The sequence below is a fragment of the Pogoniulus pusillus genome, chromosome 24 (assembly GCF_015220805.1).
Source record: "Pogoniulus pusillus isolate bPogPus1 chromosome 24, bPogPus1.pri, whole genome shotgun sequence".
In the NCBI taxonomy this organism is placed as follows: domain Eukaryota; kingdom Metazoa; phylum Chordata; class Aves; order Piciformes; family Lybiidae; genus Pogoniulus; species Pogoniulus pusillus.
Genome location: NC_087287.1, coordinates 12029082 through 12055000, shown reverse-complemented (window position 1 = coordinate 12055000; position 25919 = coordinate 12029082). Strand labels below are relative to the sequence as shown.

General features: G+C 38.5%; 1 protein-coding gene across 12 annotated transcripts in view; it reads right to left on the bottom strand.

Moving 5' to 3' along the window:
- SOX6 (SRY-box transcription factor 6) overlaps positions 1-25919 on the bottom strand; it is a 397240-nt gene that overhangs the window by 240316 nt on the left and 131005 nt on the right. The window contains exon 1 of one of the 12 annotated variants that reach the window (XM_064163639.1): positions 14416-14883. The exons of 10 other annotated variants lie outside the window; for them this stretch is intronic. Coding sequence is in view for 1 of the 2 variants with exons in the window: in XM_064163633.1 (XP_064019703.1) it covers positions 11676-11692 (17 nt within the window). In the remaining variant the exon portion in view is untranslated. Of the gene's footprint in view, positions 1-11675; positions 11737-14415; positions 14884-25919 lie in introns of those variants that run through there. One more of the 12 variants, XM_064163633.1, reaches the window with a different exon arrangement.

The following is a 25919-nucleotide window of genomic DNA, read 5'->3' as shown; positions in this document are numbered from 1 at the left end:
CAGCCTGAAGCAATAAGGACATAGCAGAATGGCAGACATAGAGTTCACTTAGTCATCTGCACTCTGACATCCAAACTGGGAGCACTGTAGAGGAATACTGAGAAGTCCTTCCTTGGCTGGAGAGATCATGGGGCTGGGAGAGTGCTAAGACATGTCCAGGAGAACACAGTGAAAATCTCCTACCCTTCAGCTAGGATGCACTAGCCAATGACTGCAGGGGCACTGGCACGGGCCCAGAAAGAAGGTATGGGCACTGCAGGGCTGACAATCCCACCATGTTTATTAGTGGTAAGCTCCAGGAAATGTTCCACATAGCCCTCATAGTTTTCTGGCTTGAGACTTAAATGCATACACGCACACACTCACACCATCCCTTCTTAAATTTCCTTTGAGGTTTCAATGTACTTCTATTTTCCCCTCAGAAGCCACTTCTCCCCATGGCTCTGCACTGCACTCTTTTCTGGCAGCCATAATAGCCAGTTGCATACACTGGGCAGAATGCACTTTGTTACTGCTTTGCCCATACAGCGAGATGGACAACGTTGACCAAGCAGTCACACTGAAGTTATCACTGACCTAAAAAGATAACAAATTCATTACTTATTCCCTACTCTCTCAGGAAGCACCATTTCCCAGGTCCACTCGGTTACTTAGCACCTCCTTTGAGGCCCACAGTTGTACTTGTAATCAGATTAACAAAACGGGATCTCAGATATCAATGCATAAAGAGTCAGCTTGGATAGGCAAAATGAAAATATTCCCAAAGGGAGCTTCTTGTGTCTCTAGAGAGACAGGAGATAGATCAGCTACAAGAGAAGAAATCCCATGTGGTGATGGATCTTCACACCCAGGAACATGTGTGTGTGTAGATACCTATATGTATGTACCTAAATGCATATATGCTACTTTGTGTGTGCAGAGATTTATTATACGTGAGATTAAAGTTCTAAATGTGCAAAGACAACATGTGATCTATCCCTGTGGTTTTCCCCCTGGACTCTGTTGTCCAGATGTAAGATGTGAAATGCATCCAAGTTCCTTAGAAAGGGAAGTGTTGAGCCAGGCAGTTCAGGCTGAGTGGCTGCAGTTATCACTCCATTGAAAATGTAAAACAAATTCAGGTAACAAAGGCTGGGCCAGATTATGGATCTTTCTGAGGTTTCTTTCTACAGTTCCTACTCCCCCAGCTTCACCTCCCTCCCACCCTCCTTTCCTACTTATCATAAAGTTATGATGCCCTTTACTATAATAGTGAATGGAATTCCCAGATTATTATTTTAGAGGCTTAACTGATTCTCAGTGTTTTTCATGTGCTTAGCACTTACACAAAGAGGCTTTTTCATATGTCTTTCAGCAAATATAGAAATAGGCTTGAACTCAGTATTCATTTAACAGTTTCAACAGATAGTCACATTTGATTTCCAACTATTTCCTTTATCCTAATAGCACTTTTGCATCACTCTGCATGCAGGTGCATTGCAAAGCTATCTACTAAGCTGGGACCTATCACCAGCCAGTAGAATATCTCCATCCTTAAATTATTTTTTCAGAAACAGCATCTGTAGCTGCACAACACTCAGTGTACCAAACTCTAAATACATGTAAGAGTGAGACTGTTGGACTCAAGGAGACTCACTTCCCTTCTGCCTGTTATTTGTTTCAGGTAATCTCAGCTGAAAGCTTTCTAGTGCTGTCACTATGGCCAATTTTATACTGGATATTTTTCTTGTACAGATGTGTAGCTATTTGCCTTTTCTTTTCTGTTAATGCCATATGGGCAGAAATCATTGAGTCACCAGATCATACCTTTATTTTTATGATATATTATGCTGTTTGATGTCATGTTGACATCTAATTGATGTTGGTTTTGCTTTATTTTTTTTTCTTTGTTTTGTTCCTTGGTTTCAATAAAAAAAAGAATTCAAAAAAGGCTGTAGAGTGATGACTTAAGGCACTGACAGACATGAACATAGTATGCATCTCTTTTATGATGTGCTGCTGAGTAATTGGGTATATTTCTAGCTGTAGATAACATACAGAAGACCTCTGAATTTGTTCTGTATAGTGAAGTATTTGTGCAAGGCTAGCCTATAACCTCGAAAGAACTTTTTTCCTCTAGCAAGAATATGTTTTCAATAAGGGCTTAACCCATGATTTAAGAGTCAATAAAGAAAGGTTTTCCATAAAGAAATGAGAAAGCAACAATAGAACTAAAATACAACATACCGGAGATTAAATATGTTCCATCAGCACAACAGTGTCTTTGTACAGTAAAGAGCAGCAGAGGATGATTAATAGTAAAATGGTATGTATGTCAAAAGAAAAATAAATGCAATTTAGACAAAGTACACACTTATTAACAGAGAACATCATTTACAGTTATTCAGATGGGAGGAAGGCAAGGATGAAACTAGCAGAGAATGTATTGCACAATATGAAGTCACATTCATCTTGGTTCAGGGCATCCTTCCTCCACCACAGCTGCAAAGCAAAAATATCAGCAAAATCCTTTTTGGAATAAAATTGCTGCCTAAGTGCCCAATGACTTCAACAGAATCAGGATTTCACTCCAGGTTATTTTGAAGTACAGCTTTATTAGGGAGACCTCCTGGATCACCATTGGAAATGAGTCTACCTAGGCCCTCAGGTTCCTGCAGCCTGCACACTGCAAGCTCCACCAGGTCTAACAAGCCTCAACACCAACCTGCCTTAGTAAGGAGCATCTGAAGCCGCAGGGCTAGTCTCATTCACCTTCCTCCTGAATGGCCAGGAGAAGGTCAATAAACGCCTGGGGCTCTCCCAGGTGGCTTTACTAGACATCAGGTTTTGGGGCTGAGGGAGGGGGTAGTCAAGGAGGGAAGGAGACCAGGAAACAAGCTCAGAGACCAGGTTAAGCTTAGACCAGGGAAAGACACAGCAGTATTCTTGACAAGCAGAACTTCTACCCAGCACCTACTAGGAAACCACAGAAAAGATTGCAAAGAACTTATTTCTGCATGGCAATGTACTATGAGAAGATTTTGGGAGCACCTGCTCTATATTTGCCATAAATGTTATAAAATGACCAGAGGTAAATTTAGCATTTCTGACATTCCAAGTTTTGAGCTAGAAGGACATAAACATGTTAGCAAATTATCCTGAACCCTGCAGAACCACAAGGCTCCCTGAAGGTGCCTCAGCAGTGTGCCAACCCAGTCTGGTCCTAAAATTGGTGATCCAACTTCGTCAACGAAAAAGAGCTACAGTCAAACACATACAAAATAAGACAAAACACAAGACTGAACAAAAGTGGCAATTTCATTTTGCATGCAAGGAACAATTTATAGGATAGCTCCACATATACTGCCCACAATGCTCTAATATTTCCAAATACATCAACACAAAATAAAAACAGATTTATAATAAAGGTACTTTTTAAATGAAGAATTAAGTGAATTAGGAGAAAACAAAGTTTAAAACATTTTTTTTTGTCCAGTATTAATTCTAGAAATTGCTACTGACTCCTACTTTGCATACATAATTACACGCAAAATGGGAAAGAGGAACAGAAAGAAAGAAAATAAAGGTTCTAATTTCATCAGTAATTATCTGGAGAAGATGATTAGTTTTTTAGTTTCACTCTCCTGATACATGGTACTAGTAGAAACCAGAGAGGGAATTAAAGCCTGTAATTCGCAATATGTGTGTTTTTACTGCACATGAGATATAAATCAAAGTGGTAGATCAGAAACATATCTCTCCAAACACCCCTCTTCAAAGCTCCTTCTCAACTACCTCTCTCAAAATCCCAAGTTCTCCCAAAAAAAAAATGTTGATTATGGTCTAATCTTCTTCATGGGACCTTTGCAGAAGTGGTTCTTTGCTATTCCGGCAAGTTTCTTTCTCTGCCACATTTCTTAGTTGATTAACTCCTTCTGTTTGCAAAGAAGTTCTGGGAGTCTCTACATTATAGGACTATTATTGCCAGAATTCATTGAGCTCTTGCTGTGTTCACAAATTCAAATGTGAAAGCCAGAAATTATAAACATATACCTCATTCAAGAAAGCACATACAAGCACAGAAGCATACAAATTACTTCAGTGATGCACTTCATAGCTACAAAAGGCATCAAATCAGAAACCTTTATTAGCATCAGACAAGAGCCCGAGTTCTTAACTCACACAATTTCTCATTTTCTAAGTTCCCTTTCACTTCTTTGCCTATTAAATGAAATTGTTACACAAGCTGAAGTCAGATGTTCTTCAAGTCACACAAAAATTTACCTGTCCAGTTTTAACCAATTACCCTGACATAACATACTACACGGCAAGGCAGTGGAGCATTGCAGAGACCTGTGCCTTGCTGAGACACTTTGCCATCTTGAGACTTCTACAGTTTTTATTCCCAACCATCAGTTGTCTTGCAGATTTTACACATTTGAAAACAGACATTTCTACACTTTCTAACTAATCTTCAGATCTGTGTGTGCTGTAGGACATGGAGTGAACATTTAAACAGAAAGGCCCCACTGTAGTCCTAAATCACAGAATGAAAAAAATCACCAGGAAGGTAAGGAATAAGGAGAACTTAAGTGAGCATTCCCACTGCCTGAATCTGAAGGTGGAAAACAACACTTCACCTTTATCCTATTAGTTCTCTCCATGAATGAGAGGCTGAGAAGACATGGAGTTCCAGGAAATATGTAGAATCAAAGGGGCTAAAGAATAGAGAATCTAACTACATTACAGACAGCACCAACAAATGTGAATTAAGTAGCTGCCCCAAAAATTCCAAAGAAGTATATAGCCAGTTTGTAGTGTTATTATCACTCTAGCAACATTCTAATGTATTTGCTTCACTAACAATCCATTCCCTGTACTTCTAAGCACTGGACAATAAATTGTGATTGTCACGCAAACATGCATCTAAATTACAAACAATGTCCTCACTAAGAATCATCCAGATGTTTACAGAAGTTTTGAGGTAGTGATCTGATTTTAAGACTGTCATACTTTTAAGCAAATATAGACTGACTTAAAGTAAACATTGCAGGAGGGAGCTCATGCTCTAGGCTTCACCAAGCAATCAGCAAGGCATCTGTCACGCTACAGAAAACCTGCAAAATCCAACAAATAAATCATGTAACACCCATTCAGTATCCTACAAAGCACACAGTGGGGAGCTGACACAATATTAACTGACTGTAATTTTCACAAACTGTAACATCCTAAGAGTCTCTTGGCATCTGTGCCATGAAATACATTTTTATCTACTATAAATGTACACGCTTTTAAACCGTGTTAATCAAGATAGTTCAGTTAAATCATTGGATCATGTTTGTTTTCAAGTTAGTGGCATCAGAAACCGTTAATTATTTCACTAAGCAAACATCTCCATCTCATGGCTCCAGTCTAACAAAATCACAACCTTTTGGTGATGTAGCAGTAGGCAATACGACATAGGGTCCAACTAACACAGCAAAGATAATCTTGGGACAGCTTATTGGCCCAGTCATGCTTCCCTTGAATATGAGCTCTCAAATAAAATTGTACCCTAGAGAAATTCACTGAAAAGCTACTCTTGCAATAAAAAATAGTCCCTGAGGGCCAGCACAGGTTCCAAGGAAGCCCTAATGCTGTCCAGAAGGAAGGAGCTGAAGATGATATACCACAGGTCTCAGCTTTCAACCAGCACATCTTTCCTTTTACCTTGGTGAAGATTGACACAGCTTTATGGATGCAAACCTCACCTTGCTTCTCTCAGGAGCAGCAAAAAGCAGCTCTGCAAATGACAGAACAGTGGCTTTTGAAGCCTTACATTGTTCTGCCACAGACAGGAATAACTCAAGGTCCCAAAGGTTCGCAGTAGAAAATGGCAGTTTGCCAACTCTCATTACTGCCTGCCAACCTGTAGATAATCTTCTTGTACTGTACTTCATCTGATACTTTCACATTTACAATCCTGTACAATACTCAGCAGTTTCTATTTAAATAGAAGTAGACAAGATTAAAAAAAATAAATGTAAGTAGAAAACACAGGCTAGAAGTGAAAGCTGAGAGCATTTTCCGCTCTATTGTCCATTATTCTTTAATGTATCATTCTCTTTCTGCATGTAGGCCAAAAAAATAAATCCAATGTAAACACAAAAGGCAAATACCTTTTGAAGGCCAGGCAAATATTTGAAAAGCAAAAAAGAGATTCTGCTTTTATCTCTAGATCACCCTACAATTTAATGGTTAGTGGAGAGGAGGTTCTTTTTTCTTTCTTTCTTTTATTTCAGGGAATGCAGCAGGGGCAGGTCCACACTTCATAGCTCATAGAATGGTTATCAACCTATAAACTATAACAATGGGATAACAAAGGTCAGATAACTAAACTATGTGACAGAGTGGAGAGAAAAAAATGCTGCTGTTGAACAGCTATAAGGCAAATGCATCCTAAATTTCAATCCAGTATGACTTTTAAACTATGAAAATCACATGCCTGGCCTTATAATCTGATGTAATTTATAAGGAAAATGCAGATGCCTGCACAGAGCTTCATAGTCTTCATGAGATTCCTCCAAGTTGAAGTAACACTGCTCCACAGACTAGACAGAAAGATTTGGGCCTTAAAGACAACAGCTGTAAGCTTGAATGGTAAAACTGATAAACCATTACCAATGAGCCTGCAGTCACCTAGTAGAAACAGTAAATTACTACCTATATGATTTCAAAAAGCTGCTATGTGGGAATAAAGCTCTTGGAGCGAAAATGGAGTACAAACATCTTTTGTTGTCCTCTCACTACAAATCCATGATTCTCAGATCACTACTGAACACAAACGCACACTGTTCATGGTTCAGTAAAATGAGTTGATGCTCTCAGGCCAACAGCAAATGTTTCCCAACCACACATGAACCCCAGCAGTTCCTCAAAACAGATACTATCTAGTCCCTGCATTCAGAGCAGGACAATAACACATTGTTGTAAATGCATATGAGAGCTGCATCAAATGCCTCACCTATCTTACGAGTAAATAAACCTTTTCATCTGCCAAGCTCTTTATGGTGTAACCTTTCATGAGACACATGGAAAACAAAAACTCTGGTAATCCATATAAAGAGAACACCAGTGCTTTCTTAAAATCGTATGGGGGAAAAAAACACATCAAGGAAAAAAACCACAAACCAGAATTAATACTTCCTTACACTTGTAGGAAACATTTATAGATAAAAGCTACTAAAAAAATTAAATAAAATCTATCTTCTAGCTTGAAAAAGAAAGTCTCATTAAGCATCTGAAAGCTATTTGGATCAGGTTCATTTCCAGTTTTCACAACATAACATCATGATGCAAGATTATGGTATTCCACAGGAGAAGACAATAGCAACTATGAGAAGAGCAACTATGTTCTAAACTACTACAGAAATTAGGGGACATCAGCTCTCCATGCGCAAAGTTATCAAGACCATGATTTGCCATTGGAATGGGTTGCCCAGGGAGGTGGTGGAGTCGCCATCCCTGGAGGTGTTCAAGGAAAGATTGGATGAGGCACTTAGTGCCATGATCTAGATGACTGGCTAGGGCTGGGTGCTAGGTTGGACTGGATGATCTTGGAGATCTCTTCCAACCTGGTTGATTCTATGATCACTACAGATACTGCCAGGAAACTGATTTTCTTGTTCCTTTTCTTTTAAAGCCCTTATAGGGGAAAAAAAAGGTTGGCAACAAACACAATACAATCTCTATAATCTCTAAAAGCAATTTTATAAATACTAGAGCTAATAAGTAAACATGTACAATGTCCAATTCTCTATCTACTTGATGTTATAAATCCTGCAAGTGTGAGATAGAACACAGGGATAGTTGCAAGTCCATCGCTGTGCAAGAACTGACCCTGGCACTTCATAAGTAAGCCTGCCAACAATAGTTTGGAAGACACCAAAGCATTCTAATCTGCTACTGATTTTACCAATTCATTCTCAATATTCTTGCTGATGGTCTTTTACTCCTTTAAATTCTAGAGCATCATCTCTGATACAAGTGTTAAGTTTTGTGCCTAATATGAATACAAAAATCATATAGGGGATTCCTAGGCATATATGCATAAATGACCATTAGACAGATCCATGTGCATGATCACAGACATATACACACAAAGACAAGTACATATTTGCAGATGCAGAAATACATATGAATAATGAACAAAATGGATTTGTATGCATGCATTTGCATGTGTTTCCATGAACACATACATAAACATCCAGACAAAAAGAATTATAACCTGCATCTAATTATATTTGCTTACATACACACACACACAAGAGGGATGAAATTCACTAAGATAATTGTTACTAATGAGAACTACAAGAACTGACCTAGTGTATTATTGCAGGATCATAGTGCTTGCTCACAAATTTTCTAGACTGGATCACTTCCTAATCTGGGTCTAAAGACTACAGTGCAGGTTGAAAAAGCAGCATTTTTTGAAATAACAATAAATATTACTATATTCTTTCCAGTACTTACAGTGTGGTTCAGTCTCTCTAGACTCATGGTATCAGTCAACACATTTGGTACAGTTGTAATAATTTATGAAGATGTATTAAGTTATAGAGGCACATTTTTAAAAACTAAACCAGTTGTTGCACTGCTGGAGCTACAGAAATAAAATCAGAACACCACCAGTAGCTGTGTTTCACTAGTAGAGGCAAAGTAAAGTAAATCATTCTTCCTACATGTGCTTCCATGTGTTTGAAAGCATGCATCTACCACCTAATGTATATTGACTGCAGTCTTAAAAGCTAAACACAAGATAGTGCAAAACACACTCAGAAGGAGATTCAATCATTTATTTGCTTCTTTCCTAATTTATTCTTTGAGTATTTTGGAAATAAATTCCCAACACATAGAATTTTAGGAAAATGGGAAAGTGACACTTCCTATGCAACACAGAAATTATTATCAATGATAGCAGATGAAATAGTCGCTTGTTTTCCTTTCTTTCTTTGCTACAAACAGCTAAAAGCGGGTAACAGAAGACAGAGGGCACAGCAGCTCTGGATTCCATCACAGTTATAAGGTGCAGGAGAGAATAACCCTAATGAAGTCCATAGAGTAACTTCAGAACAATATGAGCATAGCTCAAAGCAGAATGTGATCCTCTGCAAAACAAAAACTTTCTATTACTGACCGTTCTTTTTGCTGCCTTTGAAAGCAGTTCCAAAACTTGTCTCTCTCTCTGAAACAGGAAAGCTAGACCTCAGTGCCTACTTGCCTAGAACTACTGCTAGTATGCAATGACTGCCTAGATCCAATTCCTGACCAGCAAGGGAGGTTTGTTATTCCCCTTCTCACAACAGCACAGCTCCCTTCCCAAAAGGAATTTCCAAGAAAACAATGTTTCACTCCTGCAGAGCTTTATTTAGTTTTTACATTAAACAACACTCTAGATCAGCAATCAACTTTACCAGAAGGTTGTCACAGGGTCACTAGCAGCTACTTTGTTTTCCCTCAAAACTCTGCTCTGTAGTGGAATGAAAGTATTAACTAGACTACAATTGACGGGAACAGTAGAAAGAAGAATAATCAATGGCATACTAAAAACGTTTCTGTCAAAAGAAAAAGAAGTCCATTGAAAAACCACAGACAAGAACATTTCAGCATAAACACTAACCCACATATATATATATATATAACCTCAGTAAATGCTAAAAGCTTCCTCTGGTAAAGCAAGAACATAGACATGTGTGATTCAGCTCATGATTTCATGCAAAACTTAGCATCCTATATACAGCTTTTTTTTTTTTTTAATCCAAGTTAATAGAGAAGCAGAAAAAAGGTCTTTAAATGGAATTAAACATCTAAGTTCATGATAGAGACTGTTTTGGAGGGGGGAAAAGAAGAGTTAAAATTCGCCTGCTGCAGCTCTCACTAAGGTTTAAATAGACAATTCTCCCACTGCAAAATGGCAGGAAACTTCCACACACCCATAAACTACTAGACAGTAGACTAATTGTTGTATATTCTTTACATTATCCATCCCTGTCCAGAGGTAAAAAGGCCGAAAGGATGTCATTGACTAGTAGTGGCATCTGTACATTACAGCTCCTGCTGGAGTGCCCAGCTTTGGCCTTCCCCCAGTGCAACGGAATTTGGTTGGTTTGACCTATTTAAGCAAAGCACTCTGACAAATCTCCGCTCTGTTCTGCCCTCTCTTTGCCTCCTGCACTGAACACCTGCACATCACGCTCAGCACTCTGGTTAGTAAAACAGACCCATCTGTGGGACAACAGACAATCTACTGTCCTCTGGCTCTCACAAACTTGGGCAGATAGTTCATTTGCTGTGGATTTTGGTTGGTTGGTTAGCTTTGTGCGATTTGGGGGGTTTTACTACAATTGAAACATTTGGTCCAAAGAAGAATTAATTACTGCACAAACACTGATTTGTACTATCTTTGGAAGAAATGCCAACAAGATTCTTCTCCAGCAGCTATGAAAATACAGCCAAAGCCTGTATAGCAAAGACAGTCAGGGGATTACATTTTACAGTTCTATGGATGCTATGTACTATCATCCACTCCTACCACAGCGTTGTATTCAGATACTGACAAATGACACATTTGACTGCTCCAGGATTTAGTAGCTGAAAATAATGTGTCTTCAAGAGATACACTGCTTCGTGAGTGTATCTTTCTTAAAAAACTATTGGATTATACTGGCTGTAATAAGGAACACATATAGCTCCTACTTCTGGAAAAAAAAAAGGAAAGAAAAAAGTGTTTTCTTCTAGCAGGCACACAATTCAACTCTTCAAGCTCTTTTCTCTTTGCAGGTGGCTAGAACATAATTGTTTTTCTATAAGACAATAAAAATGCTAGTCCCAGAGGCAAAATGAAGTCTTGTAAGACTTCCCTACGTTATCAGACATGGATCAAATGCTAACAAACACCAATATAGCCAACTGGCATTTCTGAAAACCACAGACCACTTAGCAGCTTGCATTGAAACTAAAACCCACAGGACACTCAGCCTGCCTTGATTCAGATAGTTAGACTGAGTAGGATTTTGGGTTCATTTTTTTCCATCTTAACATTTTACAATTTCTTTTCTTCTAGAAGGAGAGTTCTAATGTTTCTATAGTCTCTTTTTAACATCTTGTAGCACTAGATATTTTGTGTAAAGTCATAAGTTCACCCCGGATTTACCCCTTTTTTCATGCCACAATCTTGTAATTTTACTCCCCACCACTTTAAGCTGTTGATGCTCTGTAAGGACTATGTAAAAGGCAGAGTGGCTCATGAGCTCTTCTGGTAATGGAGCAGCCTGAAGCACAGCTAAGCACCAGCTGCACCATATTTATCTACTTGTTTATGAAAGAGTTTCCCCCTCATTGTGTGGATAACTGACCTTAGCCATAGCTAATAAGACATGAGCTTCCTTGAACCATGTAGCTTTACACTGAATCTTATAAAATACTTCAGTGTTACCCATATAGCCTCACTGAGCTCCTAATGAACTGAAACATTCTCTCTCCAGTACTGTCATCATAGACAAGGTGTGGTCCAAGGAACAAAAATAACCTGGCCCAACCTTTGCTTTTGGCCATCTGCATCTGCAGACGAGGTTCTTACTGGCTACTACTAGGTTTTTGTGAAGTAGAGAATCAAATAACATGCAGATATTTATGCTGCACCCTATCCATCACCTCACCTTACTGTCCCAACCATGTCATGACAAGAATGGCTTGATTGCTCCAGGGAAACTGCTTCAGCAGCCTTTCCTAAAATGCAGCTGTGTTTCCAGATGTATATCTAGTTAGAGACCTCTGGATATTCATCATTTCTCAACCTTATGCCTTTAAACAGCCCAGGAGCTACACAGCCTGCACTGGAGAAAATGCAACAGTTTTAGTTACCATGACAAGTCTGCTCAGACTAGTTGCACTAAATCACATGATATTCTTATCAATCTATTCCAGACGTGTCCAACTTTTTCTTTTTTTCTTCTTCTTCCCCCCCCCCACCCCCCCTTTTAAATACACAACTGAGAAGCTACATCTAGCACAAAAGCAAAGTTCATGTCAGCTGTAGAGCTATGCTGAAGAGGCTTTTAGGGGGGACTATTGTCACAGGTTACACTACAATAATGTTGAGTTCAAAACAAGTCACTAGGTTAGGCATAAAAAGAGTTTCTTGGTATCTTTTGTTTCCGCTTTTTATATAAGAATATTGCTTTTATCACAGGTTATTTAAATTGTGATCATTAAATAACAGCTAATTTACATTGGTTTACAGTCAAGGGGGTCCAAGACTGTTTCTCTTGCACTACAGATAGTATTTGATGATTTAGGACTCTGCCAATAAGCTGATACTTGCAACAGATTTTCAAATGGTTATTAAGGTCTGTCAGTTGAATCAGCACAGTGCAAGAGCTCAAACATCAATTACATCTACATACTAAATATAATAAATCCTGAAATACTTCTTCCAAATCCAGATCATTTCTCCAGTATGTGGGTTAGTACACTCATAACGAATACAATCACCCCAATCATTCCAAATAAGCATGCAGCAAGTTTCATTTTGTTGCTTCTCCCCCCAGAAGCACTACGCTAGTAGTTCCTGATGATGTTTCAAGCAAAGCATTCCAAAGAGTCACTCGTGCAGGAAAACAGTGGAGTTAAACTCGAGTCTCCAGCTCTTTTCTCATTTTATGTTTAGCTTTCCTATTCTGAAGAAAGATTTCTTCTAAAAACTAGTTAAAAGATCTTATCTAATTTAACTTTCTTTTTTTCTCATTAAACATCTGGGAAACTTCATTTCTCTAATCAGTTTCTTACTTTCCTCCACTAATTACAATCTTGTTTTTCCTACGTATATCATTTCCTGTGTGATAATTTTTTCATCATTGGTTTTCTTGCTCTTTATAGATTTCCTAGATGCTAGTGCTCAAACATAGGCAAAGCAGCTTATTTGTGTTGTCCCCATTCTCCTTAAAATACCGAGATAAAATGTGCCTCAAGAAGTTATTTGCTTCTCTGTATGTCTGAATATTTAGCACAGCTTCCAAAATGCCATCATTTGTTGCTTTGATCACTCCATCATCAGCAAATTCTAGGATTTTAATTTACTCTAATGTTATGAGCTGCCCTTCAAAAAAATTGGCCACCAGCTGCCTCTCTGCTCGCAGAGGCCAAAGTCACACTTTAAACAATGAAGCCTGTCAGACAAACGTAACTTCTCTGTTTCACTTTCCTCACTGCCTGTTTTACCTCCCTTCCTTTTTCTCCTTTGCTCTAGGCCATACTTCAATCCCATTCTCAAAATCAAAATATTCCTTCCTTTCTGAATGCTCACAAATGGTTACCACATAGAACTGAATTGCTACAGGGTATCAGCCTTCAGATTTAGGTTATTTTCAGGTTTTATCTCTATTTTCATTTCTGGATAACAACACTATTCCCTCCATGTAGCTTTCAGGTTGTTTCATATATATAGGATAAAATCTGGAGGCAATTTTTTTTTCCACCAAGACAGCTACTGTAGTAACATCATACTGAATTCCATTCTACAAGCAAATCTGGACTATTTTTTTTAATGCTACTAGTTTAAGTAACAGCACATAGCTTAGGAGAAGTCATTAAATACTGTAGACAGACTTCCAAATGTCCACAGTCATCAACCATTGCTTTTAAAATCTACAGGTTTTTTACAATAAGCTAAATAGTGAAGACTACTTTGAAAAAAAATTATATATTATATATACATGTTTATTTGACCTATTGATTAGAATCAACAGCCCAAATACAGCAGACAAATTTGAAATTCTCCCAACAAAGAGCTTTGAGGCTTTAGAAAATTACCAAAATTGTAAGAAGATTATGTTCAACTGATCTAATGGTTTGGTTTGCATTTCTCTGTATAAACACAGGCGTGTGTTTACCAAACATCCATTTCCTCCTAACCCCAGATCATAGATTTTTGAAATCCTACCAAAAAAAGTTTTTCATGAACACAACTGTGTTCACAATATCAAAACAAACTTGAATAAATCATTCAGACAGTGTGAAAACTGAAGCCTAACAACTCTGAATGGAAGAGCTCTACAACATAAAAGTTTCTGTAAAGCACCACAGTATGCTCAAGCACAACTAAAGACAGGCTTACGTAATATATTAGCTTGCAATTGCAAAGGACTCTTCAGGTTTTGTAATTACTTTTCACACTTAACCACACACCAGTAAAGAATTCTTACACTATTTCACAGTTAACTCATATTGTGTAGCTTAGAAGTATCTTCTTACTGAAGTTAAAGCACAACTCTAATTTCTTTCATTCATTTGAGGAAATAGCTGTTTCATACACCGGTAGTTTAAGCAGATTGACAAAGGCTCTGTTTCAAACTCAACTCTCTTACAATGAAAAACAGAAAGAAAAGATGTCTTGCTTACCTGGCTTTGCCATTCCACACCGACAGCCTGAACAATATTATCAGCTCTTCAGGTACTAATTCTTGCTAACTGGAAGGATATTTTCTCTCTTGCTGGATTAATAATCAACTTTCCTGATAGTTCATTTGTAATTCTCTGCTGGTTAACTCTTTGCAGGGCTCCCATTCTGAACTAAGCAGCCTACACTGCTCAGCTCATTTTAACATAAAAAAATCATAACCTGCAATACTTGCACCCACATGACAATTACAGAGCAAGACAAAGAGAAAATTTAAGAGTAAATAATCTTAAAAACAAAAACCTTATAAATACTTTACAAAATATTTTCTTTCTCTTAAAGATTCGACTTACTAAACCTAAGAGCTAGCAAAGCAATGCCTCAGCAAACTGAAAGCTGTAAAGTCCAATGGCTCATACGACAGGACGCTGCCATGAAGCTACTCCTCAACATTCGGGGTACATGCAAATATGACACATGCCTGCTGAATTCTGAAAATAAGGCACTTTATTATTGAATAGCCTGCTGAGAAGTTGCTGCTGTTATCAGTTTGTGCAAGGCCGTCCATCTGTGTTGTCAGAAAGCAAGAGCAAGAGTGGCCAGAAGTAAAAATGAGATAAGAGAGGCCCAGAATAGTTAAAAAGGGGAGTTCAAATAAGGTCAGAAGAGTTCAAAATGGGAGACCTAACAATTATATGTAACTTCATTTCTTTGAGGTAATAGTAGCAAATTACGTACATTTGATTGCTTTCATAATACTTGTTCTGAAGTGAAGAGATCATAAAACAACCACAGGAAAGGGGTTTAGAGATACAGTATAGGAGGGTGAAACATCCTGGAAATCACAGAATCAACCAGGTTGGAAGAGACCTCCAAGATCATCCAGTCCAACCTAGCACCCAGCCCTAGCCAGTCAACTAGACCATGGCACTAAATGTCTCATCCAGTCTTTTCTTGAACAGCTCCAGGGACAGTGACTCCACCCCCCTGGGCAGCCCATTCCAATGCCAATCACTCTCTCTGTGAAGAACTTCCTCCTAACATCAGCCTATACTTCCCCCGGCGCAACTTGAGACTGTGTCCCCTTGTTCTGCTGCTGGTTGTCTGGGAGAAGAGATCTAAAGAAACTAGTCTTTGAGGGATATCATGTGGACCTTGGGATGTAGTTTGGATGTGGACAGAGGGAAGAGTAAGAGGAAAAGAAACCTGTTGCATGGATGACTGAGGCATAGCACTGTGAAAATGTGTTTAGAGATATAGTATAGGAGGGTGAAACATCCTGGAAATCCTGACCTAAAGAAACTAGTCTTTGAGGGATATAAGACACATCTTGGGACGTACTTTGGATGTGGACAGTACAGTATCACCAAGGTTGGAAGAGACCTCACAGATCATCAAGTCCAACCCTTTACCACAGTGCCCAAGGCTAGACCATGGCACCAAGTAAGAGTAAGAGGAGAAGAAATCTGTTGCATGGATGATTGAGGCGTAGCACTGTGAAAATGGAGAAGTCATAAGAAAGCCTTTTCTCTTTTCTCATAATTTTCAAAAAGCAATTACTTGGGTTTGGGATTCTCTAGTCAAAAAATAAGAGATGACAGTTCTATCCACTAAAAGATATGCATTAGCTGTTTTATGAAGTTATACTGCAGTACATCTGGGTTTTATCCTTAGACAAAGGGCCAGAATCACCAAAAGCAACAGCGTTCTACAGAAGAGACTTTATATATTTCCCTTTGCATATGAGTAGTCCTCTCACAAGCCGATTTTTTACACGACTGTAGATCTCTGCCCTCTGTCTACTGCTCTCTTCTGTAGCACCTAATGCAGTTTGCTGTAAACTTTCTGTAATATGTGTTGTAGATTTATGATAAAATGCAATAAAGTGTTGAAACAAATTTATTTCATATTTATAGTTAATTTTATTCTTCTGTGTTTGAAGGAAAACCTTTTAAGAACACCAACAACATGAGAAAGCTCCAGCAACTAAATTTATTGTTAAGTATCACATCAGTGGTACTCCTGGGGGCTCCTCTTCATGGGAAGAAAGCTTAAACAACATTTTCTAACACATTGGATTGCTTCCCAGAGATGTGATGGTCTACAGAGGCAGTGCTGAACAAAGCAGACTGGAATAGCAAGTGGGTAAACAACCCTTTTCAGAGGATGGTCACAAATAAGTGCAACTTTGTTTAATAAAGGCAAATTATAGTTATCTTTTGTTCTTTAGAAGGTGCATTATCTTTCTCTCCCGTTCCACCTGACTAAACTGGTGGTATCTCTTCTATCACCTGACTGAGTGGTTGGCTAGAAATAATGGGACAAAACAATCCACTATTGTTACAAGAGACAATGACCTTTCATGTCCTTGGAGCTCACCATGACCTTTCATCTTTCCTATCCTCCAATGGTCTCCTAACAACTAAAACTACACCCCGTTAGGCTGAATTCCAGATTGTCATAAAAAGCCCTGTCCTTTCAAAACAAAACCAATTTTTACACCAAGGTGGAGGAGAAACACAGGTCCATTGTTCCCGCACAGATGGAAGTTAGAGTTACTAAGGCAACAGCTCTAATCCCCCTTTTTACCACCTTTTTCACATCATTGGCCTATCAAGTGTGCTACCTTTTAACTCATAAGCTCAAAAGCTGGTAGTCTAACTGACTGCCCTAATTAGCTACGATTTTCACAGTACAGACAACATGATGAGCTAATCGAAATTTGCAAAATAATGACGTACCTCCAGCAAATATTCCTCCTCCTGAGGCCCAGTCTTAGAATAACAATAATGAGGCCATTATTAGAGGAGGGCATTAAAATGCTGCACTGCTGCTAAACAGAGAACTTAATTGTTCTGGTCTTGTCCATTGAATCAACAACCTATTGTTGTGGACTTGAAAAATAAAGGACTGGAGAATGGGTGCCATAATGATTGGTCTGTGCTGCCATACCAGCACTCTGTAGAATTGTTTTCCTTTTGAAACTCTTGATGGACTAGTAGTTTTGTTTAAAAGTAATATAAAAGGCAATTGTCTGGATAAAAAGTCCTATTTATTGAAATCTTTAGAAGGACTTGCATGAATTTGTTCATGACCCCAAGATAAAAACATGGGGACCATAATAATGCTATTTCTAGAAACCAGTGCTTGTAGTGACACTAGATAAGGCTATCCTGTCTAGCTGCTGCAAATGGAAGGCATTTCCTTTGCAGACAGAAATCATGACAGAAGGTCAAACAGTGGACAGACTCAAGTCATCTGAAAAAAAAAGGAAGATTTAAAAAAAAAAAAATAATTGGTCACCATTTACAATTTTGGGATTAGATCAAACTGACAAAGCCACGTCCAAGTCAGTTACAATACAGGTCATTGTTATTGGTTAGTTAGCAAGATATCGAAATTACAGACATTATTTTCTCTTTACCTCTTCTATAGAATTATATCCTAAACTTTGTGGTTGGGGAAACTGAATAATACACTGAAATGTAGTGACTCAACTGATGTAAACTGTAATTTACTGCTAGCTTTGAATAATCTCTATTTAAAGTTAGGACTGGGGATGAATACATGCCTAAAATCTCTGGAGTGTCTTTCAATCTTGGAGGTTTTTTTTTAAACTAATAAGAATGCAAAATGTACAGGTTTTTCACAGAATGTTTGAGAGGAGTGTGGTCTTGAGAAAAAAAATCCTCCCAGATTAAAAAAAAAACAACAACAAACCAACCACACAGTTATATTACACCAAATCACTGTTAAATAACACTACCCTGGATGCCTGTTTTAACTTTTGCTGCAACAGAATAGTTGGAAACATATAAGCAACATCAGACTTGTACTTTGAAATAGAAATTAAACTCTCATTTTACTGTAGTTTTATAGTCACCTCTCTCAATGCATCTTCTACAAACTGCTTAAAAATAGGCTGTGACTCTAGAAACAAGAGATTTGAGGCTTGCAAGAGCATCCATTGGTATTTTGATGTTTTTTCCAACAGGAAAAGGTTTAGGTTTAATTTTTTTTCTCATTGATGTATTGTAAATCAAAATGGGGGGGTTGGGAGGGAGTGGAAAGTGAGAAGGAAAAAGAAAAGGAGGAAGAAAACTCTAAGTTAAAGGTTAACACCAAAGGTATTTTCAGCAGTGGTTAAAACTGCTAACATAATAATAAAGCTGTCTTGCACGTACTCACAGAACACATTTTCCTTAAACTCAGGGTTTTTTTCCTCTTGTAAACTGAAAAATGTCTAATATAGAGATGTATTAAATTGTAAATAAGACCTCTTGCTTCATTCGGTCCACGCTTTGCTTCATTTATCTTCATCTTGTTAGGCTAAATTAATTAACAATCTCTGTGTTGCACACTTTCTCTTTTCATTACATCAAATAATGGCCTGGATATGGGGGAAAACCTTCACCACAGGAATCTCAAAACGCTACCTTGAGGAAGCATCTTTTATATATGTATTGCCTTAGCAATATTAACTAGCTGGATGTTGTGATGTTTATTAAATGGATTCTTCATTGCTATCAAATAATTATCCCCATTTTCTGAGAAATAAAAATACTTTCTGAAAATCAGATCATGTTTACAGTTTGTGAGCCATAAGCACTGCAAGAAAGAAAGTACCTGAATTTATCACTCATTTTACTCAATGCTTTAGTTCTTATAAAAACTCTGGCAACTAGAATACCCTTCCAAACACAACGTGTCAAATTGCTCAAACCAAGTTGCCATACCATTTGCCTGTGAATGTTTTGTATGTAATTAATTAGATGTCTGGGACAGATTCATTGTTAAATCTGGTTATTTTAATACTGTAAATGGAGAGCAATGTGCTAAACTAGCAGGCAAGTTCTCTTCCTTTAACCTACATTGTGGCATCTAGAGCAAAACCACAAAACAGTAAAGCCTTTTTTTAATCTCACCCTGATCAAACAACCCTGTTTCTCCAATCACAGCTTTGTGCGTGATATCTTTCTGCTAGTGTTTCTTATTTAATTAAAACAGACACTGACAGAAGGACATGGATTAGGACTGTAATGATGCATTTACTTAGATTAATCGGAGGCTCCTTTTGGAGTAATGGCTTAAACAAAGAACAAAAGGAAATTGTTATGAAACAGCCTTTTATCCCAGGCAAAGGTCACATTATGAGGTTTTTAATTTTGTCAGCCTCTGTTATATTGGGCCTTGCTAGTGGAACATGAGAAGTGTTTCTCTCCCCCTCTCCCCTGAGCCAAGCCAGTTATTATAATACAACCATTAAAGCTGCAAATTAAAATGTCTGATTTCAAAACAGGTTGCTTAGCTTTCAAAGCCCTCTAATTAGCATGTTATACATTGTTGTGAAGGAAAGAAACCGAAAATGCTAATGACCTGCTGCCAGGTGACCACACTGCTGTGCAAAATAATACAGACCCTTTCAAGAAGCACTAATAATAACACCCAGCTCTTACGAATTACCCAACTCCAGATCTACTCTGCACCACATGTGCTTAAAGAAACAAGTGTGCATCCAGCCAAAGATCAGAGTTCAGCAGTCAGCACTAGAAATTGTTGTATGTTAACTGGAAAGAAGTCTGTAGGAGTCTGTGCCCAGAAAATCTAAGGAAAGGGAAAAACATTTGAAACCACCACAGGCCAGTTGGTACCTGCACCTGACACAGGAAAAAAAAGCAAGGAATGTAAAATTCTTACCCTCTCAGACAAACTATCCCTCTGTAAATCTCCAAAGGGCCAGCAGCAGCTTACTGTGATAAATTCTGCTTCTGCGCTTTCACTTTGCTCACAGAAAAGTAATAACGCATCAGAAGACCAAAATACAGACACAGAGATGCTCTCCCAGTTTGCCAGTCATGCAACACACAAAATTAAGCTAGGACTGCCCAATCTCCAAAATTTCCCACATGCCTTATAATACATATATCATAAGTGACTTCCCTTTTTTGAAACTGTAGCCGCAAAATTATTCATTAGTCTTCTGTACACCAACAGTGTAGACAAACCCTCTCCTCTAGTCACAGGGTCTGTATCTCTAGCAAGCTGAAACACTGCACAGCACCTAGACACATACCAACCAACAAGTAAAACCTTACTGGCAGTGACGATGCTGGGTCCAAACAACAGGAGCAGAGGCTGCTGTTCAGCACCACAAAGAATACCTTCTTGACGAGTCCAGTATAATTACTGGACAGACAAGATTCACCCCATTTGACTTCTTTAGAAAAGAAGGCTTTCTCTGTAAATTGACATCTCTTCTATAAAGATCCTGGTCCAACTCCCTTCAAACATACCCGCATAGTGTGACAACATTCTTCATAGGTCATGCTAGTAGGAAGCTATATGAAACATGGTGAGAAGCCGTCCTGGCCTCAACGTCTGTTCATTTGGAGAAGCCTTCCACCCATCAAGTGATCCCTAATTGACCAGCAAAAGGGATTTTCTGGAATTTTTAATCCCTTATTAGATTAAGTCTTGCTTAAAAGTCCATCAGTCCAGAGACAATGTGCTGTGTGATTTCAAATTCCAGTACCCTCAAAACCTGGAAAACTAACTTGTCCTTGAAGATATTAACACAATTATATGCAAGCCACTGAAAACATGCCCATTTATAAATGTAGCTATATCCAATTTCTTATCATTCCAATACCTGAGCTGCTTAAAAGGTTACAAATTCTGGTAAACAAAATGTTAATAGAACTGTGCAGTAGGATTCTACCTGGTTAAAAATACGCTGAACTTCACACTTGTCTTCTACAACTTCAAGATATCCCTCTCAGCTGCCAGTACCACCATCTATTTACTTGTTTAAACTTAACTTCTGTTCTGCCAAGATAATCACCTCTTCAGATACGAGACCCTGTTTTCACAGACACATGTATCATCCACTGGTGTTCCTTGGCTGCCTCTCGGTTGTTATTTTTTTCCTGAATAAAACCACCTCTGTGAGACAGAAAGCACGCTGGTAAGTCTATTTATACAAGAAGTATGCAAACACCTAATGAGAAACAGGCTTTGTGCAAAGTGATAGGTGGCTCTATCCTTTCAAACACATAGGAAATTCACGTTACTCTCACTCATGGCTATGCAGTTTGTAGAATTCACCCTAACACTTTTGAAGGCAGCTTGCAATGATTACAGCATTGATATTCACAATACGAATCCACTGTTTCCCAGAAGTTTTATTTGTTCCTTAAAATATATTAAATATGCCAATGCTCTTGGTGAAGAAGTAATAAAATCTGCATTAGTATCCTACACAGAATGTGAATTCATGCTTTAAGATCAGAGCTGCTTAGATAGCAAATTATCTGCATCATTTCACATTTAGCAGCAAGAGAGCTGTCCAGGTATAGTCTGTACACAGGCAGCATTAGAATAATCAGTGCCCAGATGAATACAGCACTTTGTGTCCTGCGGGGCTTGCTGCATATCCATATAGTACACAGAAACGTAGCTAAAAGAACAACAGCAATCTGGTAATGTAAAACTTCATTGTAGGAGTTGGACAAGTCAGGCTGGCAGAGTAGCAGCTAGTGGGATGGCTCAGCACAGTGGAAACACTAGTAAAGCAGTGAAATGTTCAGTAATCGTGCTGCTTTGCTGCAGAATAAGACACTGATTGGGCTTTGATACATTGCGAGTTCAACTGAGCCCATTAAAGCATGTCTCTGAGTAGCTATAGTGCTCTGTCATGTTGATCCTGGAAACACAGGTGGCCAATACAAAGCAGAGAAGACAATCTACCTTCTAGTGTCTTTGAACATCACTTTCATGCACACAAAAGTCACAACATGCTTGACATTGCAGAATAAAATGTATTTCTAGGAAAAGTATCATCAAGTCATTGAGACTCCACCCATAACAGTGTAAGCAGATTTGATCCAAAGACACAAAGAGATATCAGGTCCTTCGATGCTTTCTTCACTCAAGTAGCCACATAAATTAGTCTGTGAGATATATATAAATGTGTGTATAAAACCAAACCCATTTAATACAGCACTATATATATGGAACTATGCACACATAATGGAACCCATATAACCATACAGTGACACTCTGTGGCACACAGCTCTCTTCTACCAGTTTGCATCCTGAACCAGTGGTGCTGATTACATAGCACAGCAATTTCTGTCTTCATATACTACAAAACAAGAACAGTTCTTATGCCTGTGCTCTAGTAACAACTCTTTGGGTTGTCCAATTCTACAAATTTTTCTCAATTTTTCACGTCATCATAGAATCAACCAGGTTGGAAGAGACCTCCAAGATCATCCAGTCCAACCTAGCACCCAGCCCTAGCCTATCAACTAGACCATGGCACCAAGTGCCTCATCCAGTCTTTTCTTGAAGATGCCCAGGGACGGTGCCTCCACCACCTCCCTGGGCAGCCCATTCCAATGGGAAATCACTCTCTCTGTGAAGAACTTCTTCCTAATATCCAGCCTATACCTACCCTGGCACAACTTGAGACTGTGTCCCCTTGTTCTATTGCTGGTTACCTGGGAGAAGAGGCCACCCCCCACCTGGCTACAATACCCCTTCAGGTAGTTGTAGACAGTAATAAGATCACCCCTGAGCCTCCTCTTCTCCAGGCTTCTCTACAGGTTCTTCACATCTCTTCTACCTGGCCTGTCTACATTGGCATGTACAGCTTTGTATGTCTGTCAGATGACAACAAGTAGAGCTGTCTGCTCTTTGGCTTTCTAAAAGAGTGCATTTTGGCCATGCAAAGCAGCTCATTTTCAGCCTTCCAAAGTACAGGATCAAGCAACTTAGATATCTGAATTCAAGACACTTCTCAGAATGCCATGTTCACCGTTAGAAATTCTGATAGTGTTTAGTTGTTCTTGCAATCCTAGATAACCCATCTCACTCCAAAACTTCATTCCCAACTGTCTTGTGATATAATGGACAAAACCAAGTTCAAATCCCTTATAAATGTATTGGGTTTTGAAATTCTTGCCCCTATACACATACCACAGAACTTTAGATCCATCATCTTAAGCTGTCTTTGTATTTTTCTATCTCCTATTTTTATTTTTTTGCAGTCCTGAAGATAAACTAGATAAATGATAGAGGAAAAAAGCACATGAAGAGTCAGCTCTACTCTTCTGGCTGTTAGCACCAGATTTCAGTAAGTGCTGGGGCTATTATATTCCAAACTGTCTTCTGCAGGAGAATACAGATCTATACAATCCATCACTGATTTTATAGTGAGTGTCAGAAATTAAGTTGATAAACTATTTCATACTATATGCAATAGAAAAGTCTCTCTTTATACTTTCAAGTGCAGATAATATCCTCCAGGAGCATTTCTAAAAATATTTTTGCATTCTGGCATGCAAAAGTAGCCCACATAAATTAGGTGAAAATTTCACCCCAATGAAGTGAAAAGAAAATTCTCCCAGCGCAGATTTGGCTGGCATCTCACTTCAGCAATACCAGCTAGGTTTCAAGAGAAACTGGATCAGATGTAATTGTTAAGAGATTTCAGTTTGCTGGTGAACCTAACACAAAACAGCTCACACACAGAAAGACCTCACACATATATACTTATAGTGCCACACTCATTCACCAAGCACAGCCATGTGGTGAGCTCCAATACTTCCTCAAAAAATAATTCACCAGGCACCTTTCAGCATTTAACTTAGAGTTCTCCCACCAGTCAAAATTTCCCAATCAGTATTGCCTAACGAAGGAAGCACACAGGAAAGTAAGGCATATTTTTTGACTCAGTACCTGGCATGCTAATTATCTTCATGCCTTGGCTTACCCATGTAGAAAACAGGAAAAACAAAACCTTTATAAATCACCTTTCTAAACTGGTTTGAGATCTGCTGATAAGAAGCAATAAGGGAAACAATGTCTAAGTAGTCTGAAACAGGTATCACTTGAAAACCAAATCAAACAAATGAACATAAACATTTGGAGGTTTTGGTTGGTTTTCTTCTCTCTCTACTGTTGGAGCTTTCAAGACCCAACCAGCCATCGATACTACTGCATTGGTTGATTATAAAGTGGATCAGAACAGACAAATTAATCAAGCCAGGACAGTGAGTGCACTGTGTTTACATGCTATATCCTATACATATATTTCCTAGGTTCAAACTGAAATCCAGTTCCAGCTGCAACAGCTTTCAGGCTGACAAATCTTTCTGGAGCTGTGCCACACAGTGTTTCAGACCTGAAAGGTGCTGCAAGCATACACTTTCACTACACTTCTTAAAACACCATATATCAGCTTTTCACACATTAAACATGCCTCCAAAGGTCTACCTGTTGCAGTTTAATGAGATGCACCATCAAATCTTTGGGCACTCATTTCTCCTGCCCATATAATTATCAAGATTTAAAATCTTTCATTTCTAAAGAGAGGAATTAAAATATGTAAGAGGATACACTTAACTGCAGTATAGAGACTCATTTATAGTTCATTCTCAAAGAGCTTAGAGTAATAGACTTTGAAAATGTGCCAATTTTAATATATATTAATATTCTGGGATATGTGTAAATCCTTACAAAATTTCCATTGATGACACTGATGGAAACTGTCACACTGATGGAAACTGAAGTAGTTCAGTAAGCAGTCTCGGGGAACAGATGCCTCAGCAAGAGGAAGCAGCACAAGAACAGCAAAAGCTTGGGAGAGCTAAGCAACTCCCTATAGGAACTCAAGACTGACTGCCCAGCATCTGCATTTGATGGGAAACACTGGCAAGACTTCCTTCTGACAGAATGGTTCAGATTAGAAAAGGCACGTGAGAAATAAAGGAGTTAAACCTAAGTTTATGCAGAGTTGTAAGGTAATAATACATAGAGTTATCTTAGAAGACAGAGAGATCTTGTTTTGCTTTAGTTTTTTCTCCTCATGGCTGCACCTTTTGTCATAAATAAATGCATAGTCAGCCCTCACTTGGTAAAATATTTGTGTTGCCATGCAGTTAAACAAATGTTTTCTTCATTTTCTTTTAAAATAGCCTCCCACCCATGTTTCTCTAAACAGTGGCCCATCAGTCCAGCTGGATAACATGTACAAGCTGAGCAGCAAGGTCTCCTCACACCCCCACTAAAAGGGTCCTTTCCTCATTTCATTAGCCACAACACATGTGAAAATAATGGGTCTTCAAAAATAATGGAGTAGATCTGAAAGGAATTTTGATTCCACAACATACTCACATTCCACTCTAACCAAGTGTCCAGTTTTAGCACAAGCAAGTGCAGAAGATCAAGGTAATCTTAGTTCTTTTACATACTGATATTCTTCAATCCCTTGTGTGCTCTTTTCCCTCTGTTTTTATTCTTCTTGATTCTCTGTATGAAATATGAAGAACTCACAAATATGATTATCAAATTTATGGGGTGTGCTTGCTATGCTGCACACTATAGCCCCGCAGTTGTTTGCCCTGCAGTATGAGAGATTTGCATAGCGTTTAAATGGGAGACATCTATACAAACCATAGTTAAAATATTATTACATTTATATGTTTTCCTGTATGAACTAGTA